At 31.1% G+C, this 20,529-nt stretch overlaps 1 protein-coding gene across 2 annotated transcripts in view; it reads left to right on the forward strand.

Moving 5' to 3' along the window:
• eIF6 (eukaryotic translation initiation factor 6) overlaps positions 1-20,529 on the forward strand; it is a 221,775-nt gene that overhangs the window by 84,008 nt on the left and 117,238 nt on the right. For both annotated transcript variants that reach the window (XM_089595814.1, XM_089595815.1), the window contains exon 3: positions 18,644-18,819. In XM_089595814.1, coding sequence (XP_089451940.1) covers positions 18,644-18,819 — 176 coding nt within the window. The remainder of the gene's footprint in view (positions 1-18,643; positions 18,820-20,529) is intronic.

The following is a 20,529-nucleotide window of genomic DNA, read 5'->3' on the forward strand; positions in this document are numbered from 1 at the left end:
TTCAAATTGAACAAGGGATATGTACAAATCTAATTACAATCTTAGAACCTGATTTTTCACAAAGATTAATAAACGTAATATTAGGACCGCTTTTTTCGTTGCCACGAAATATCGTTAATGCCTCGCTGGGAGACGATGTTTGGTCACAATTGACGCAAGCTTGTAGTCGATCTCAATTTTCTTTTTTTAGGGTTAAACACGAAGGTTAAAACGACGTGTGATCAGAGAAAGAGTTTCGTGAGAAGTAAAGTTTTATGCGCAAAAAGCCGGAGATTTTTTCATATATTTCGATCGTCTTTTCTTTACATTCTTTTGTCAATTTGCGCGCACGAATCTTACGACTTTTATCAAACACTGGGACTCGTATTTCTTAAGAGAATGAACTACACAACATTACGGTAACTTAAAAAAGGTCTTCGAAATAACGAGTGTTGGTCATTCTCGCGACGCACCTCCTTACCAATATCTTACCTACGTAACAGTTATCCGTAATTAGTAAAATTTGCAAATTTTGTAAATTATGTTTTGGAAAATAAAAAATTCAGAAAAAAAAGTAATCATTTGTTTTGATATGTACACAAATCTTTTCCAGGTTCTTTTGAAACGTAGTAAAAATTAATGCAGAAAAAATAACAATGAATTGACATTATCATTTTAAAAAAATTGAATTTTTTACTTATTTTAGGTGACAGCTGGCCATGCAGTTAAGGTGAAAATATATCATTGAATTGACACAATTATTCAAATACAACTTGTAATAAAAAACAATGTTTTAGTTAGAAAGATTTATTCATTTACAATGTATGCAAAACTTAAATTTTGAACCCTGAAAAATTAATACAACATAAAAAGCCACATCGGAAATTATTATACGCTTGTGACACTTGTAAAATTTTATTTACTTTTAAACGAAATTATGTTATACATCAAAAGGAACACAGTGTAGTAACAAGAATACCATGAATATATTGTAACAAAACATTTAAGAGATTAACATATTTTAATAGACATAAAAATTCACAGTTAATGTAAAAGTAAACAAATGTGTGAAAAAAAGTGTTAAGTACAATGTTTTCGGAATAAATTATTGTTTTGGTGCATGAATAGCTTATTTTTTCTTTATTATCATGGAATTTTGTTAAAACAAATTTTACTATCATACAAGCTTAAGACTTTTTAAAAACATGTCGAAGTTTCTCGTACAACACTTGAATTGATTCGCGCTGTCAAAACAACTTTCCAACAAAACGCAATCATTTTCTAAACTGTTAAGGTTGTTTTGAAGTAAGGTAGGGATAAAGGGAAATGCATGAAGATTGGAGGAGGATGTAATATAATAGACAAAGCGGTGAGAGAACAAACGAATATCAAGGTATTTTGAGGGGGTTGGGTGAGGGATGAAGGAGGGTTAGAAGCTGAATCCATTCGAAATAACTATATAACATGGAGCGCGCGGTGGCCCAGTCGGCTAGGTCGTGGATTGGGACGTGGGAGACCGTGGTTCGATTCCCGGCCAGTGCGACTTTCGGGCAAGTACCTCTGTGTATTTCCACAAGTGCTTTTTCACCACGCAGTGCTCCTCGAGGAGGGTTTAGGCGACCTCCTCGCAGCAAAATTGCCTAATTTCCCCTACCCCCCTCCCAGTAATGTGACGCCTCCTATCCGTCTTCCCTTCCTTCTCTCAAGTGCTAAGTTCCCTGTGAAGTGCCCTTTATAGGAGCCGGACGTAAAGCACTATAACATAAAAAAAAAAAAATAAAAAAACTATATAACATAGAAAGCTACGTATGTATGTATGTATATACATTTATGAACCTGCCACGACGGCTTTGCGAACAGAAATCCCAGAAATAAATTAAGACTTAAGGTGTTTTGCATTATTCTTATTTTGATTTTAATTAACGCATTAACTTTTATTCTAGTGTTCAAACGATAATTACGATGCATTGTACAATGCAATAGTTACTAAATAAATTTTAAGATTTTTGTGATTTTTTTAAGTATAACTTCATATTTTTCTGTATGCTTTATTTTTGTGTTAAAAGTCTTAAATTAGTATATAAAGACGTATATCTTAAAAAAAAGTAAGAATTTGTATTTGTAAAAAATAAAATTAAAAACGTAGTAAAACCTGAGTACCGCTTGGAACAAATTAGTTGAAGTTAAATAAAATCGATCATATTACGAAATTTTTAAAGAACGTGTATGTTTCTGAAAAATATATTTCTAACAGTATTCTTACGATTAAAAAAAAAAGAAAAGTACACTATTTGCTAATTTAATATAATATTTCCTTGAAATCATAAACAATTTGCATCCAAGTAATTTTTATCTTCCTCTGAAATTACAACAAGATTTTGCGTGGTTCTTGAATTTTTTGTTTTTGTTTTTGTTTTTTTTAACTGGTTACCGCGACAGCCTACTGGCCTAGTTGCTAGGGCCACTCACTTACCACCTATGTGTGGGAATGTATTGCCGCTCCCATCACCAAACCTTTGACTGATATTATACTCAATCCGTGGGTACAGTGTCAGTATCTCCGTAAAACACCTTGCCAGTTAAGCTGACACTCTCTACGGTACAGTGTTGCACTGGGTCCACTCGCTACTATGTAGCCTTCCCCCGGAGAGAACTCTATATTTCCAGACGTCCACTCCTCGCTGGTTAACCCGGCGCTCTCTGCTGAACCATCGGATCCAAGCTAATAAGCTTCCTTGGAGAAGCCTTATGTTTCAGGGACCACTCCTCGCCAGTAAGACCGGCGATCCCTGCCTGGCACATCAGATCCGCAATCCCTACCTATAGCCCTAACACATTTCCGCATACATCCAGGCCCGAAAACTTATGGGGCAAGGAATGAAACGTGGAATTACTCTGAAGGAAAATTCCACGGGAAAACTTAACCCGAAATGGCTGGGGTTACATAGGAACTTTTCCTGATGATAACCGTTCTAGATAAAAATCTGCATTTACCGGCAATCGAACCCACAACCCCTAGAACCCCTACAATCAGTAACAAGCACGCTTACCACTGAGCCACCGCCGCTCTTGCGTGGTTCTTAATTAAGGGAAACATTTATGACGATGGTTTGTGCAGAAAATATAAAACTTTTTTTACAGAATATATCTCATGGTACAAGTCGTGCTCTACCAGACGTAAGTCGAGTTTTATTAATCTATGAATGAATCGCGCTCATCGGAGAATCTACCTACCTTGAAAAATCTAACTAACGCGATACTTCTCAAGAATTCGTGGTCTGTAATTTTTTTATGAATGTAGCTTCAGTTAAAAGTTAATCAGAAAGACCTGAAGAATTTTTTTTTACCAAACAATAATTAATTTTTTATTTCTTTAGGTTAAACAATCTTGATAATGGCTTGGACTGACATAGCATCAGTATTACTCATAAAATAAACGACCAGTCATAGAACCTTTCTTTCGTCTTTGAAATCGTGCAGTGTATGTACAGTGTATTTTTAGAGATGGAATCTAAAAAAAGATACCGCGAAGTTAATTTATTAATTTAGGATGACACCTTTACGATTCTTAAAAAAGATAGTTGACACAACATTCATTTTTAACACTAATAAATTGCTTTTGGAGGAAATTTTCGCTAAATGCTGCCTGTCATTGAAATAATAGTAGAAGTTTGGTGATAACTAACTGCTTGGACATTAGAAAACTAAAAACAATATTTGGCATAAATAGAGACAGAATGATTTTCAACAAGATGTACAGTTATGTCCTTAATAAAAAGATTTTGAATCTAAATCTGAACAGAGATGCGTATCAATTTACTAAATTATAGATCGTGTTTAATACGAAAATAGTAATATTACTACAATTTGATAGTAATGTTCATATAAATTTTAGCATTTAAGTTTTGGATAGTATTTGTAAATAGACTAAAATATTTTAACGAAAAAAAGTTATTTCTCTATCAAATTAAGCTCATAATAGGACATAGTTAATTTAGTTCGTTTCATTTTAAGACAGAGGTTTAGAACATAACCAAAACAACAATATAATTTGCAAAAATAGCAGTAAATCATTTTTTTTTCTTTTGGTAATGTGCCTTAAATAAAATACAAATACAACTGGATTTTTTTTTGTCCTTTGGGTATTAGACATGCAAAAAATTTGTATCTAAAAAGTCTTATGTTCTTAAAAATTCGTAGAAATATATCTTGTACAGTTTTTAAAATACTATTCAATTTTTGTAAGAAAATATTAATTCATTTGCTGCGATTATTTCGAAATAAGCATTGAATGTTTGATGATCTCGTGACAGTTAGGATCGACAAAATTGATTGATCAAGAGCTCTTTTTTTTTTGTCTGACCTGTCAAGTCAAGACCTGAATTTTACAATGATGCTAAGGTTGCGATCATAGACATATTTTTATTGTATGACCATCAAAATAGCGTCCACAAAATATGCTTTTTTTCGGAGGTACCATCTTTGTATTATCTCACAACTAATTAGCTGTAATGTCAAGCGTTTTTTTACAGATAATTTGCTGGTAATTGTATTAAATTAAGAAAAAAATCATTGCGATATCTGCAAAAATAAATTTACCATTTGTTTATTTTAATACATCAACAATAATTAACGCCTTAAATCTATATGCATTATTATCTGTATGCTAATCATGTGCATGGATTGTTAAATCCTTACATTTTGCAAATTCTATTTATGGTGGTGGCACAACTGACATTGATAAAGATACACTTTTATTCAAAAGCGATGATTGCTTTAGTCGAAAGCAAATGGCGTTTTCAGACGTTTATGAATATATTGATTCAAAAGTAGACTAAGATACTTCATATTGCTGGAAAAAAATGAAGTCCGTATCTCCGTTACTTTTCATCCGATTTTTGACTTCGTTTTTTAAGCTAGGGTTGCAAAAAAACGTAACACAAACTATATGGTAACAAAATCAAATTATTTAACGTTTAAATGTTAAGAACAAAATATAATTTATATTAAATAAAAAAAATTTTCATTTCTTTTTCTTTTGTAACGATTTTTGAGGTGTACGTCTGAAGTATTCGGAAAAAAAACGATTTGTGGAAACAAGTTTTCATTCTTTAACATCAACTTCTTTTGTTTTCACAATTGATTTGCATAAATCTGTAGTGTACACAAATGTCGATCTTTATATTGTCATTTGTGCCTTTTTTTCTTATTCATGAATTCACACACATTTTCATCACCAGTATTTTGAATATTTCTTGGATCATTGTTATTTAACAGGTTTTCAAATGATATCGTCTTTCTATCATTTTTACAAGTCTCCTCATGACGGCCCGAGCGCAGCCTTAAGCATTTTAAACATGCGTTTGACATCCACAGCGATTATTTATACATTTTCCCTTCCGTGAATTTGATATTATATTGAAATGCTACTTGAATGTCATGCGATAATCTACAATAACATCACATTCAATTTGTATAGAGCTCCTGAAGTGTACAGTAATTGTCTATAAAAGCGCCTTAGCGCTTGAATAACTGAAAATCGCATTTTGCAGTCAGAATTTGAATAAAAAAGTTTTTTGAGTTTTTTATGTTTAAGTTTATGAAAGTAATCCACTAAGAAGTGGAAACCGTTAATAGAAATGTCCTATACCTTAAATCTCCTCTTTTGTTTACTTATAGTAGGAAAGTACTTTTCTGTAGAATGGCACTCTCCCGCGTGCGAGTGAGTGTGTGTGTGGTTATATGAGTGGTTTGATCATCCTACACGTAGCACAATTGCATAGACACAGAAAAAAAGAAACATTTTTAGGTATCTTTTTACCAATACTTGGTTGCGTAAGGGCTCATTTAATATATTAATTATACTTGAAAAAAGGTTTGGTCTCTAATCACCCAAGTTCATATTTTATTATTTAACAATACAAAAACCAGTTAGATTTCTAATCGCAAATCCTTACTTATCTGAAGAAAAAATGTATTGATAGATAATACCAAAAAACAATTTGGTTCCTGATTGCCAATGCTTTTTCGCCTGTGGGCACTTGTTATTAATAAACAATACTTAATACAGTTAGGTTTGTAATTGCCAGAGTTTGTTTGCCTGTGGGCAAGTTTTATCTATTAATAAAACTACAAATCAGCTTGGTTTTTAATTACCCATGCTTTTTTGCCTAAGGACACTTTTTTTAAAGTAATTAAGTACATGAGGGTTTCTAATCACCAATACTTGTTTACCTTAGCTACCATTTTATTAATAAACAATACTTAGAATCACTTGGATTTATAATTTTTTATGCTTGTTTGCCTGAGAAAGAAATGTATTAATAAACAATACTAAAAAACAGTGGGATTTTTAGTCGCCGATGCTGGATTGCCTGAATAATAAATTTATTAATAATTAGTACCAAAACACAATCGGGTTTCTTATCGCCGATGCTTGCTCGCTTGAGCGCCCATTTTATTCATTAATAATACCAAAAAACATTGGGGTTTCTCATTACTGGTGCTTGGTCGCCTTCGAAAGAAATATTTCAATAAACAAAGCTTGACGAATGAATAGTTACTAAATTTATATAATCAGAAAATCTAATAAAACAAATTGAAAGAAAAATTGTTGCCGCAATCTGCATTGTTCACACTATCAAGTGAAAGTACAGACATGTATATGCCTATATATTACGTATGCTACCAACTTGAAATGGAGAAAAAAATAAAATTTGAAAATATTCTTTTTTGCCCTCGAGTTTAAACAGACTCTCTCTTGCTCAGGAATCTGAAAAAGTTTTTTTTTATCTTCGAGTCTGAAAAGACTCTCGCTTGCTTGGAATCGTGGAAAGACTCTTTCTTGCCTTTGATTTTGAAAAGGCTCTTGGTTGATCGAAAATTTGGAAAAGCTCTCTCTTGTTTTCAAGTTTCAAAAGACTCTCTCTAGCTAGTGCGTCTGAAAAGACTCTGTGTTTCATAATATCAATATTTTAACAAGTTTATAAGAGGCCGTAGCACTTCTGTTGAGGCTAAGAACCTGTAACACTGTCCCGTAACGATAACACGCATAGTATTTTTGATCAATGTTGAATAATAAACTCGTATAGTGAGTTGTACAGATTTAAATAGTAAGTACATAATAAAAATGTTAGATCAAAGTCATATTATCATTGACAGTGACGTTCTTACGATTATAATAATATTTTTAAAGAACTCGTAACTCTCTTATTTTTTAACAATAAAACAAAAAAACATCAAAAAATTTTTTTGTGCAGATCAAGCAAGGTCCAAAATATTTTAGCTTATTATGATCACAGACAATGCAAAAAGAAATTGTAACATTCAAAATCCATTTTAAGTATTTGTCTATTCAGGTCCTTCAAATATGACGGTTCTTGTAAAATGACGCATACGTATATTATTTACCCGATAAGCTTCTTAGTTAATACACTTATTTTCAATTACTGAAACTTCACGGACCAATAAATTTAAGATCTAACGCGCGTTTTAAATATCTGGTGAATGATAATTTTGAGAACTGCAACTTGGTATTAAAAAGCATAACTATTTATTTACATAAATCAACATTTCGGTGTCCTACTGACAGTCTCTTTGGATTAGGGGTCTAAAATTACAATGGTATAAAAATTTAGTAAACGCTTAAAAAAAATAAAACAATCAATTTGTATATACAAATATTCATAAATATATTGACATACCACGTAGGCACCAAGACAACACGTAATAGGGACACCCATGGAGCCTAGAATCTTTTCCACATATTACAACTCAACTTAGTTACAATAAGAGTCATGTTCTTAATTTAATTACATAACAACCAAAAAATCAGAAAATTTTTTCGCAAAAGTCATACAAGCGCAGCGCAAACATGTGAAAAGTAAAAGTGCGTTAAGATCGGTGCACATACTAGGTATACATCATAGTGAACTGTAATCATTGAAGGAGACCCTATACTGAGGATGTAAAAGATGTCTGTGGAATTGTATATAAACACTTTACAATAAATATGAGATTTTTCGTTATTTTGTGTGTGTTACCAACTTAAAATCAAGTTATAAACTATTTTCTGAAAAGATTTACTCCAGAGTTTAAAAGGGCTAAAAGTGCAGTCTGTCTTACAGATTTTGACCCTTCGGAAGAGATACAGTACACAAAAATACGTAAAAAATCTAAAATTTCCCATAGAATTCGAAAAAACTAAAATACAAACAATTGGTGCACTCATAACCCACAGTAAATGGGGCCCAAAGTGTGCCAAATATGGTTTTTTCCACTTTACTTTCTTCAGGCTTGTCAAATTAAAAAAAGTTTTAAACAAAAGTTGTAGAACTATAGATTATGAATCGATCCGTGCAAATCTAATGTTATTAAATTTAAAAAATTGTTTGTAATTCGCAAAAAACCAAAAAAAAAGTGTTAACGTAAAAAGCCCATATCTTTGCAAAAAAACTATTTTTTTTCATAAAACTTGAGGAAAAAGAAGCTTTTAACTGACTTAAAAACCACGTTTTCGAAAAATTAAAAAAAATTTTTAACTATTCGAAAAAATTAAATTTTTCGAAAAAATCATGTTTTTGTAAAAGCTCCATATCTCATAGAAGGTTGCATTTTTATGCTCCTTTTTGAGCTTAAAATTTTTTCAATATATTGTAGTTGTGCTATTTATTATTGCGTGCTTTTTGAATTGATCAGCAATTCTAAAAAAATCGGTTGAAAAATTGGGTATTTTTCAAAAAATCTAAAAAACGATTTTTCTTCTAAAAAAGTTTTTTTATCGGAACAGTATTAAATAGCTAGCATTTTTTATTAATTAACAAAAATAAAATTGTTATGCACGACCCTTTAGAGCCGAAATGAACTTTTTTTTTTTTTTTGGAAAATATCTAGTGCCCTTAACTTTGCACATTAAGGGCCGAAATTTTTAGTTTAATATGCGTACTTTTTATAAAAAAAATATTAGTAGAACATATTTGCTTTCTATTATTTGGAAACTCAATGGCAAGTGAAGCATACTTGGGGTCTTTTCCATCGCTGGCAGTACTGGTGTGTGGGAGCAGAGGGACCGTTTGAGGATGATGTTCACGCACGTAGATGTGTAAAAATATGCTTTTACCATACGTACCGTGTCGTAGCTTGAACTGCACATGGAGCCTTGAAATGATTGTCTCTTGAGAGTTATGATGTGTTGTGAAGCAATGGTTTGAATAAAATTTTAAAGAATCGTTGGGTAAATAATAATTGTTAACCATTGCTTTTTTTTGTAAAAAATAAACATTTATTTAACATATTACTTATAAAAAATTGTCAGTTAATTTTAAAGTGTACGGTACTTAATTGATGAGCAGTTTTCGCACGCCCCCCCCCCCCTCAACGCTGGTGCGGTCTTCGCTGTATGAAATGAGTTCGGAAAAGTAGGCTTCGCTTTCTATCTGATCATCATTATCATCATCATAATCATCATCATCGTCATCATCATCATTATCATCTACATTGGTCTACATCACTAGCTTTTTTATTATCTAAAAGGTTCTGAGCCGTTTTAATACCCCTATCGCTATTGTACAGTACCTGACAATTTTTATGCCGCATCAGAGACGTGAACCGTCCGAAGTTATAGAACTTTTTGTCCTTCCGCTTTTTACTGGAATCAATCAGCTTATTCAGTACCTTTTACTTCACCGTAATTATCGGCTCAGCTTCCATAGATTAATCGCAAATTAGGCATGTATGCACTGCCTGCGCTGGCTTGCCTGCCTCGCCTAACTCCAGGTGCTCTAGGTCTGCCATCGTCCCCTGCTCCGAGTTTGCTGCCTGATCCAGCTCCTCCACCTCTTTACTCTTGTCTGACATTTTTTTAAGCAAACTATGATAAGAAGAGCTATATGTAATTGCAGGAAACCACAAATATCACAGTCAAACGTGTCACACACTACTAAAGGATATAAAATTGTACTACACTTTACCCCCAACGAGTAATGCGATGAAAAGTCGACACATGCTTAGGAAAAATACATTTTTTAATGGTAAGCTCATGCAGAAGACGTATTAGTTTTAATATGACAAATAAAGCACCCGCAAATAATAAATGTTATCGTAGCAGCAAAAAACAGTGTTACAACGTACGTTTGTTTCGAAATAAAACAACAATCGTTAAAAAAAACACAATAATGAAGTCAAAACACTAACACTTTTGCTGACCATGTGCTCTTCACACTGCACAGTTAAAGAAGGAGCAGAAGCAAAAAGTGTAATTTCCGAGGACCCCGATGCCCCTTCTCTCCCCCCCCCCCAATCACTTATTGGTACTGCCAGCAAAGAAGTGGGCCCCAAGTATGGTTCGCTTGCCATTAAGTTTTGAATAAAAGGGAGCGAATATGTTCTACTAGTATTTTTTTATAAAAAAGGACATGTATTAAACTAAAAACTCCGAAAATTCCAACCCCTAATATGCAAAGTTAAGGGCACTAGATTTTTTGCAAAAAAAAAAAAAAAAATTCATTTCGGCTCTAAAGGGTCGTGCATAAAAATTTTATTTTTGTAAATTTATTTGAAAAATCCTAGCTATTTAATACTGTTGTCAAAAAAAAAAAATAAATAAAATAAAATTTCGAAAAAAATCATTTTTTAGATTTTTTAAGAAATACCCGATTTTTCAACCGATTTTTTGAAAATTACTGTTTAATTTAAAAAACGCGCAATAATAAACATAACTACGATATTTCAAGAACATTTTAAGCTTAAAAAGGAGTATAAAAATACAAGCGTCTTTAAGGTATGAAGCTTTTAAAAAAACATGATTTTTTCAAAAATTTCAATTTTTTTAAAAACTTCAAAAAATTTTTTGATTTCTCGAAAACGTCATGTTTTATTCAGATAAGAGCTGCTTTTTCCTAAGTTTCGTGAAAAATTTTTTTTTCGAATTACAAATTTATTTTTTAATTTATTAACATCAGATTTGCAAGGATCGATCCGTAATGAACAGTTGTTTGTATTTTAGTTTTTTTGAATTATACGGGAAATTTCAGATTTTTTACGTATTTTTGTTTACCGCATCTCTAAAGTGAAAATTTATCATGGCGCTAAAAATAGACTACACTCTAAAGCTTACTCAAAAATTTATGAAGACTCTTTCTTGCTAGGGGTTTTAAATAGGCTTTCTTTTTATATTGCCTCAAAAAAAAATTTTTTTCGCACTGACTTGACTATATATATATATGTACCAACGTTAAAATATGCCTTTGTTGTAGCATTTGGTGGACAAATTGAATATTTTACATGGTATGCATTATGTAATTACTTATTTTATTTAACTAGTATAATACATAATCCTTAAAAAAAGTTCTTGTATATTTTTGTAATAATAGGGAAACCTACTCAACCCTCCCGTAAATGGCCGGCGTAAGTATAAAAGCTTAACTCAAACTGAGATTTCATGTGTACTTGGAAAAAATTACTATATTTTTGTCTTAAAATGTACCAAATAACAAGAAAAAAACAAAATTTTGCAGAGATTTATAAGGTTTTTGTAAATTTGTCAAAACAATTGTTATTGAATAAAGTTCTTTACATTGTTATGATTGCTATTAGTCGTTCTTAATTTTGCTACCACCACTAAAAGAAAAATGCATAAACTTGTACAGTAAAAGCTGTGAAATTATTTTTTATTTTCTGCCATGTCATTTGTAGTAAAGTACCCAGTAGTTCAACACTTTTGACCGTCGAAATTTTCTTTGCTGATTTATAAAAAACTAACAAAAAATGGGGTTCAAAAAAACATTGCATTAATTATTTAAAATTTTTTTTTATTTATTAGAAGAAAAAAAAAATTAGGTTAACAAACAAAGAAAAAATTAATATCAAAGAAAAATCATCAAGACCCAGTATCTGGACACCAGTGTCCAGGTACTGGGACCAAAATGAGACTTGGGACTAGTAGTTGGATACCTCATGTTAAATAAATAAAAAGGAGGTTAGGGACCTAATTTCAAAATGCTTTCTTACATTTCTCAACTACTCAATGATTATTATCTTTTTCACTACATGGTATAGTTTCCGGTCACCATTCAACTTTATTTTAGTTTTCAACAGTAACATTAACATGCTATATTCAGTAATAATCAATAATTTTAAGTGTTTTTTACTGTCAAAGTACCAGGTATAGGAAAAATCTCATGTTGTCGAATAGAAGCTATTCTTGGACAGAGTTATTTATATTTTTTGATGTGTTTAACTCTGATAAACTAAAAAAAATTATAATAATATACATTTTGCAAGGTAACTTTAGTTAGAAAATAACTTGAACGTTTTATGCCTAACTATAAATTATAATTTTCAGCAATTTTTTCCGTGTCCAAGTACTGAGTTTAGGAACACTCCTATATTATTAAAGGGATCTATTTTTGGACAGCAATCAATCTTTTTTTTATCAGACATTATTATGCATTGATGGATTATAAATAAATTTTTTTTTTCTATTTAAAAACGTCTTTTATTCGAAAATGTTAATTATATTGGACTGTCAAACTACTGGTGCTATTTTTATTTCTGTCTAACTACTGGGTACTTTACCTTAAAAACGAACGATTCTTTTCTTTAGTATACCAGCAATGATCGTCAAATACTTATGAACATCTTTAATTTCAGTTATATAAATACACTTTAGGCTCACTATGTCTTAAAATCTTTGTTTCATATCCCTTTACTTGTGTATTAAATTTAGTTTAAAATTATTGATAATGACCCAGTTCTTTGATTATACAACTAAGGCATTTTTGAAAAAAAATTTCAAAAGTGTTCAAAAAATTAAAAAAAATTCTTTTGGCTTGCTTATTATAGTTAAAGTCTCAGATTATATGTAATAAATCAGGACAAATGTCGAGTTCAGTACGTAGCGCTAGTATGAAAGTTAATTTCTTTGAAATCCTCACTTGCAAATTGCAATGTATAAAAACTATACTGTCTATTGTGAAAAAGTGTTAAATATATTCTGCATACCTTATGCTATGATATTTTAGATTCATAATATTAATGAATTATTTGCGCGTTAAAGTCGCAGTGTACTTTTATAAAATATTTGTCAATTTGCAAAAAAAAATCAGTTAAAATTTTATGATTTAAAGAACCTTATGTTGTAGGAAATTTGACAAGGAACAAAAATAGTTACGTAACATCTTTTTCGTACAGTCTTTATTTCTAAGTTATGTATGAAAATAGGCCCAAAAACAGAGATTTTTGGTTAAATTGTTTAGTTATCGGGTAGCCACTCAAATAGGTTTTCATAAAATCACTACGTATCCCTTAACTATTGTGTGGTACACTATTCCACCCTACCTATAATGAAGTTTTTGGTTCTCCCTTGTTACAGTTAACCCATATGATACACCGCTTAAGTTACTGTAAGTAATAGCCAATGTACATATTGTGAATAATTCTGGTTCTGATTAAGATTGCCTTTATATAGTTTACTGAAGTTATTCCTCCACTAATAATATTACCAAACAGATACGTCTGAACGCGTGCAAAGAGCCAACATTTACTTTGCCTTCAGTTTCTCTTACTGCTATTACCTTACATATACACTATTAAGTATATGCTATTTTAGAACCGTTAAAACCATTGAAAGTTTCATTTCCTTCGTAATTTTTTACTATTAAAACAAATCTTTGCGTTCTTGAAGTGCTCGGCTTCACTGTAACAGTTTGTAACATTTAAATGTTTAAATAATTTAATAATTGAACCATAAAGTTATAGTTACATTTTTGCGCTATCTTACACAAAAAAAGGCGAAAGCGGAAAGAAAAATAACGATGATACATTCTTTTACTTTTGCGCAAAGTTTCAAGTGTGTTGATCAACTTTTGTTTACCTATGATTTGAAGTATTAGTATTTGTAAAGGAGGAAATGGTAAATTTATTTTTTTTTTTAATTATCTTGTTTTTTTATTTATGGTAAAATGAGTTTTTTTTTTAAATTTGTCCAAAATTACCAACTACTTACCTGTAAAAACCGCATGATCCTACAGTCTCTTGTTTTCGGCACCTTGCAAAAAGTAATACCTTTAAAAAAAGCACATTTTTCGGACACAATTTTGATGGTCTGAGAAAAAAAAATGGGCGACACTCATAGGATTGTTGTAAAATATAGGTATTGACAAAGGAATTTGGCTACTTTGCGATCATGCTCTCCAACGGCAACTTTCATAAAACTATTGAAGATGAAGCTAGTTGAAGCTTTATTTTTTAAACTTACAATTTTTTGTTAACAAAGTAATATTTCCGTATGAAAACTTGACGGTCTAGAACTATGAAAGACATATTCCCATATTTTTTTTAAGTACTTAAGACTTTTATTATTTAATTTATAAAGTTTCAATTTCTACAAAGTTTTGTAGTCCTACTTTACTCAGTTCTTAAAATTAACGATTTTGAGAAAAAAACCCAGATTATTTCACTGTGACATAGTGGAAACAATGCGTAAAAGTATCAATTTTTCACTTTTTAGATTATACAACTTCAATTTTTGACTAATAATCCATCAATGAATCTTTTTGTTTTCTAATTTTAGGAAATAAATTGTTTTTGTTAGCCGTAGCTCTAGCTGTTGAAAAAATATGATTAAAATTTACTGCTACAAGGACTTCCTATATAAACTGAATTCCAAATTTACAGCTGCCTGTATTATTAACGCATAAGCTTCTCGTTTTCTTAGTAGCGTTTAATGTGATTTTTTATGTGTATGGACATTTTTTTTACGAGAATCGTAGGTTAAATATTAATTTTTTTTAGTCAAACCAGTGTCCACTTTGTCGCAATCATTGAAAACAATAAACATACTACAGTGATAATGAAGTGTCACGATGTAATTTCAAATACGTAACTTACTCTTAAAAAACTTTATTATGGTTACAATTTGTAGGCTATTTTATTTATACTTCTATTTATTGAGTATTGAAACAATTTTTTTTTAAAGGAATCATTTAGTGTTGAGTTTCAAGTGTAGTTTAACAAAAATTAGTTCAAATTTTTCATTGTACTTATCCCAACATCGTCAAACAACGAAAGCAAGTATGGTACTTAAGAAAAAAGTTTAAAGCCTTAGTAAACATTACAGAGCATAATATGAAAAGAGATTTTCGTGGAGTTTACTAGAAAACTTTAATTCTCCGTATGTGTGATATATTGTTACATAGGAATCTGATGGCTCCGGGTGCTCTAGCCTCTTGGTACATTTTTTTCACCAGCTCGTTCTGCCTAGCCCTTTCATATTTACTTAATCACGTTTTGTTTCCATGCCCACATTTTCTTTAATCTTATTCTTCTTTAATTATAATTTTTCTGATTTAGTTCCTAACTCTTCCATTTCTGCTGTTTCGTTTTTAATTTTTTTATTTTTTTATTTTTTTATATATATGTTTTTATTTCGTTGGCTACCAAAGCAAGCGTAACTTGCGGTATTCAGTGTATTTATTACTTTTCTTTTTGTATGTCGTTCCTTCGTTAAACAACCCTAAAGGACAATAAGTATGTGTTTGGGTAAGATAAAAAAACATAACTTACTTAAAGACAAGGGACAAAATGATAAGCGTCAGTATAACGCTAGTCAACATCTTTATGGTCGGTCCTTTTGTGAGTGGCTGTTAATCCTTGTCCTTGCTTACTCACCAATTGTGTGCTTTCCGATAGTAACCCAAAAACTCCAAAATGTCCTGACTAAAAAGAAAAGAAAAAAAATTTACTTTTGTTACGAAGCCTACCCCACACCTAGCACCAAAACTGTTACATTGGGTTTCAATGGCTCGGGGTGCTTCATAACAACAAGACAGTTAAACGGAGTTGATCACTTTATTGTTATATTTTCTGAAAAGAAGGCGCTTGGTGGTCCTGAGGTACTTATTACAACCAGCTTACATCTAGCCTCCGCGTTCTAATGCGCCTTGGCCACTGCTGCGAGCCTTTTTATGCTCTTTCTTCCCCCACTTGTCTTTTTTTTACTAACAAGCCGTGTTCCATCCCACGCAGTATGTGCTATACTGTACGTGACAATATTTTGATAAAATTAATGTTAAGATTTTTTTTAAGTCTAGCATGTCTTACATAATAGAATAAAAGGCATGAATTATTTCTAAAAGATATTATCACACCACATCCTGCAGAAAAAATGATAAAACTAAAATAAAAAGCTAGGTAGGCCATGAAGATTAATTTTGTTGGTTATTCTAGAGGATCGAACAATAGCACCCAATTTAATTTTTCTGGCATTATTTTGTGTTTTGCCATTTCATCATTTTTTTACTTTATATTTAATTTTGCTACACGTGCGTCATGAATTTCGCTGTCACTTTATTCTCCATCAATGTCTTAGTTTGTTTTGTGCATGTTTTTTTTTTTAACTTTAAATTTTTTTGTATTTGTTTTTTTCTATGTACCTATGCTGTAAAGATAATTTCTAATATGTTGACTTAATATGTTTATTTGGAGTTTGAATTTACGTTTGTCTCTTTACTTTTGTATTTTATAAATCATATTAAATTTGTTTGTTTATCTCTATTCTCTATTCGTAGTGTCCTACATAGTGGTTCTTAGGGGACTGCGAGATAGCATGCATAGGGGCTTGCAGAGAACAACTAACAATTTTGTTATTACACATTGAGCCCTTAAAGGTAGGCTTGCAACATTCTTAAAAATTAGGAGAGGAGGCTTAAAGTTAAGTTGCTGAGTTAATTTTATTTTTGTAACATGTATGACATCAGACACTCTATGATGTGTGTACGTGCGTGCGTGTGTGTGTGCGCCTGCGCGCTCGCGCGCGTGTGTGTGTGTGTGTGTCAGAAACGGTTTGAGCTGAGTGCTCCACGCGTGTATACCGTTTGTCTACAGAGAGTGTAGGTCTTAACTCTGTGCTCCGCGTAGAAGCAGCACGGTCTACGCTACGATGAGTACGAGAGCCAGCCGCTCCGAGCTGAGCTCTTCATTTTCTTTCTTTTTAAAAATCTATATTCTAAAGAAATTAAGCTGATTCAAAATAGTTTAAGTCAAGCTATATTTTATGCATCCGCGTTTATTTTTATTTTCTGTGCCTTTACCCTCCAAGTTCTAGCCTCTATCCAGTGCAGGATACAGCCTCCCACGACCCATCTGGCATATAATAGTTTAACGTACTAAAATTAAATAATAGCTTCATTAAAGTTACAGTATATTTAATGGTTCAAAAAATAAGATAAAAAATAAAAACAAGTGTAAAGCAGATTAATTACAAAACGTTGCGTAAACATCAACTTTTATTTTTAGACAGTGTTTCTTTTTCTTACTATTCAGATTAAAATTTTCTTAAAATATTCCGCTTCAGAAATTTTATATTGCATTAAGTCCTTTAGCGATAGAACAATTTTTCCATAGTTAACGGTAGTGTGACAAATCATTCAGAACATAATTTTCTATAATATTAAACGATTGCTGTAGTGTTTTTCATACAAGGGGCCAAAGTTTATGGCTTAATAACCACTCATCTATTGTCACAGCCGTGAAACAAAATGCCAAATGCTCATGATCTACAAAAAGTTACATAAAAGAGTTTTCAGCGGAAAAAATTGTAATACGCTTTCTGTAATGTAATTGCATGGATACTTAAAATCGAAACTTGATTTCTTAAGATCTTGACAAAAAACTGTCAATGGCACTTGAAATATTTGTAATAATCGATTTACGATAATCGACAACTGTCTTAAAAAATTACGTTTAAGTGGTTTTTTCTTAGAAGCATCAGACTACTTTTTGTTGAATTTTTTAACAGTCACTATTTGGAGGACACATCTTCATTAAGTATCTCCGATTGACTGAAATTATTTAAGTTGCTCTTCATAATAAACGAAAACTCTTCAAACAAATAACGAAAAGTAAAAAAAATAAATGTAGAAATCTTACATTCGGTCCTTAAGGATTAGGATGGAAAAAAAGTTACGAAACTTTAGTCAGGACGTCATCTTTTTTAGTCTTATTGAATATACCAAATATTGGAAAAGTGTCTCTTACCTTTTTAGAAACATCTAAATCGCAAAATTATTTATAACACTTTATATGGACCCATAACCTTTTGTTGACCCATGAATGTGACATTTTACGTTTTATAAAAAATTAATAACTTCTCATTATTTACTTTGAATAAAATCTTTGAGTAAATTTTACGTAATGTTCATTTATATCAACGACAATTTGCACTTGAATTGGTTGTTTATTATCCATGTACATTTGTTAAAAATAACTCTTAAATGATAACTATTCTTACGCACAATTTAAAAAATGAAATGATAATTGCAATTTTAAAAAAACTTCGTTTGATAACTAACTTGGGAAGTTTTTAGTACAATTTCTCCCATAGAATTTCAAATGTTAATTGCAAGTTCATGGGAAACCTGGCCGATGATTAATTTCGTTGCAAGGCGTTTTATATGTTTTAAAAATAGAATAAACACACTAAAAAAACAATAGCTACTAAAATATTTAAACATAATTATTTAATAGCAATTCTTTTTACATGTCTTACACAATAATTGTATGGTTAAAAGTTGAAAGTTATTTTGTCTAGAACAAACTTACTAACAATTCATTATTATTATTATTATTATTATTATTATTATTATAATTATTATTATTATTACTCTAGGTAACAAACATGGCCTCGTTATACCAAATACTGCCACAGATACCGAATTATTGCATATTAGGAACTCTCTACCTGATAACGTCAAAGTTCATAGAGTCGAAGAACGATTGTCAGCTTTAGGAAATGTTGTAGCTTGTAATGATTACGTTGCTCTGGTCCATCCTGATCTTGATAGGGTAAGCTTATTAAACCTAACATTATATATTTAAATAATAGCTCAAAAAAACTTTCTGACTTGTCATTTTATATTTGTCTTATATTTTGGGTCAATTTTTGCATTACGTCTCTTCTGATTATGCAAATTAATGTAGACTTTGCAGTAGGCATCATTCAAGAAATCACGAAGATTACAATATAAAATAGTAAAACTTTTTTCTTAATTTATGATTTGTGTTTGTCTTGTAATTGTCTTAATTAGTACTAATTAAAGAATGTTTCTTTTAATTTCACTAGAAACTTATGTCATATTAAAAGGTAGTTTGTAGCAAGATAATTAAATTGCTTTTTTAATACTGCGTACATAGTTAATACATTTTTTTTGCTTAAATCAACACCCACAGGATTTTTAAAATATGTACTATGACAACGTTTTTGTCGTATAAATAGTACAAAAGCACATTTCACCATTATATTACGATAGGCTGTGTTAAATGATAATTAATATCATTTAATTTTGCCTTTGGTTTCAAACCAAAGATTGTGGACTACAGTCCCACGCTCCTTCACAGGCTGCGGGACAGCAGATAGTCCAACTATTTGTTCGTTTGTATATTAGAGAAAGGAAAAGCAAAAAATATAAATAAAGAGAGAGAGAGTGTGTTAAGTTTTGTAAGATATAATTGTCCAAATACATTTTCTTGTTTGTTTTATTTAATCTTGTATGATTCCTCAGTTCTGCTTGTTTTGCGATTATTAACTTTATTGAATTTCAACAGGCAAAATATTCTACACAGTCAAGTATACTTTTTCTTTTAATTTTATTTACCTTCGCAATAAATTACAATAATAACCATAAATTTGTCAAGCAATATAACTATGGGTTTATCGAGCAATATAACAAGTTAGATTGAAATGTTAAACTAATATTCAGGAACCACACTCGATGAGTGGTAGAAAGCTAGTAACTAAAACACCGCGCAAAGAAATGCACCTTGCACGAAGTTTTAGTTTAAATATCTTGGTCTTAGTTGCTATGGAGCCGGTACTTGCTGACGGCGTAGCAGCTCACTTCAGTGGTCACTTGATACTTCCGAGAGCCACGAAGTACACAGTCAGCGTTGTTAGGCGACGACTTTCGTTAAGTACGACTTTTTTAAGAGTCTTAAAATTTTATCATGGGAATAAATATAATATAAAACGGAATTAAAATATAAAATTTATTTATTTACGCAAGTCGTCACTTAACAGGCTGGATAATTTATAAATGCTCGATGTTTATTTATAGTTTTGGAGTAAAATATAATATTATGCATGTACATGTATGTAGAGCAATTTAATCAAGTCATGTACAATTTTCTCTCGCTAAATCTTTATTTCTGCGCACTCTGAATTTCGAGAAAAGGCGAAGTTTAGCAACCCTACACATTAAGTCTTGTTGCACAGAAGTCAGTGCCTTACACTTAAACCATGGCAAAAAATCGATATGGTTAAGTTCTTTTTTTCCACAGCTCATTTAAAAGTACGTGCTTATAATAAATATAAATTATTAGACCCTTATAACTTATAACTTTTCGATATAACTGTAACGTTTTAATTAAAAAATGAGGATTTGACATTTTAATAACCCCATTGGATATTTTTTTTCAAATATAATGTTACGTTGCTTATGAAATCCCTTAAATTTTTCTTCCCATTCATATTGGAAGGTTGTGGTCTCACACCCCAAT

This window comes from Copidosoma floridanum, unplaced genomic scaffold (genome assembly GCF_036245765.1).
Source record: "Copidosoma floridanum isolate Cflo_tuat_1 unplaced genomic scaffold, Cflo_Japanese_pri ptg000028l, whole genome shotgun sequence".
Taxonomy (NCBI): domain Eukaryota; kingdom Metazoa; phylum Arthropoda; class Insecta; order Hymenoptera; family Encyrtidae; genus Copidosoma; species Copidosoma floridanum.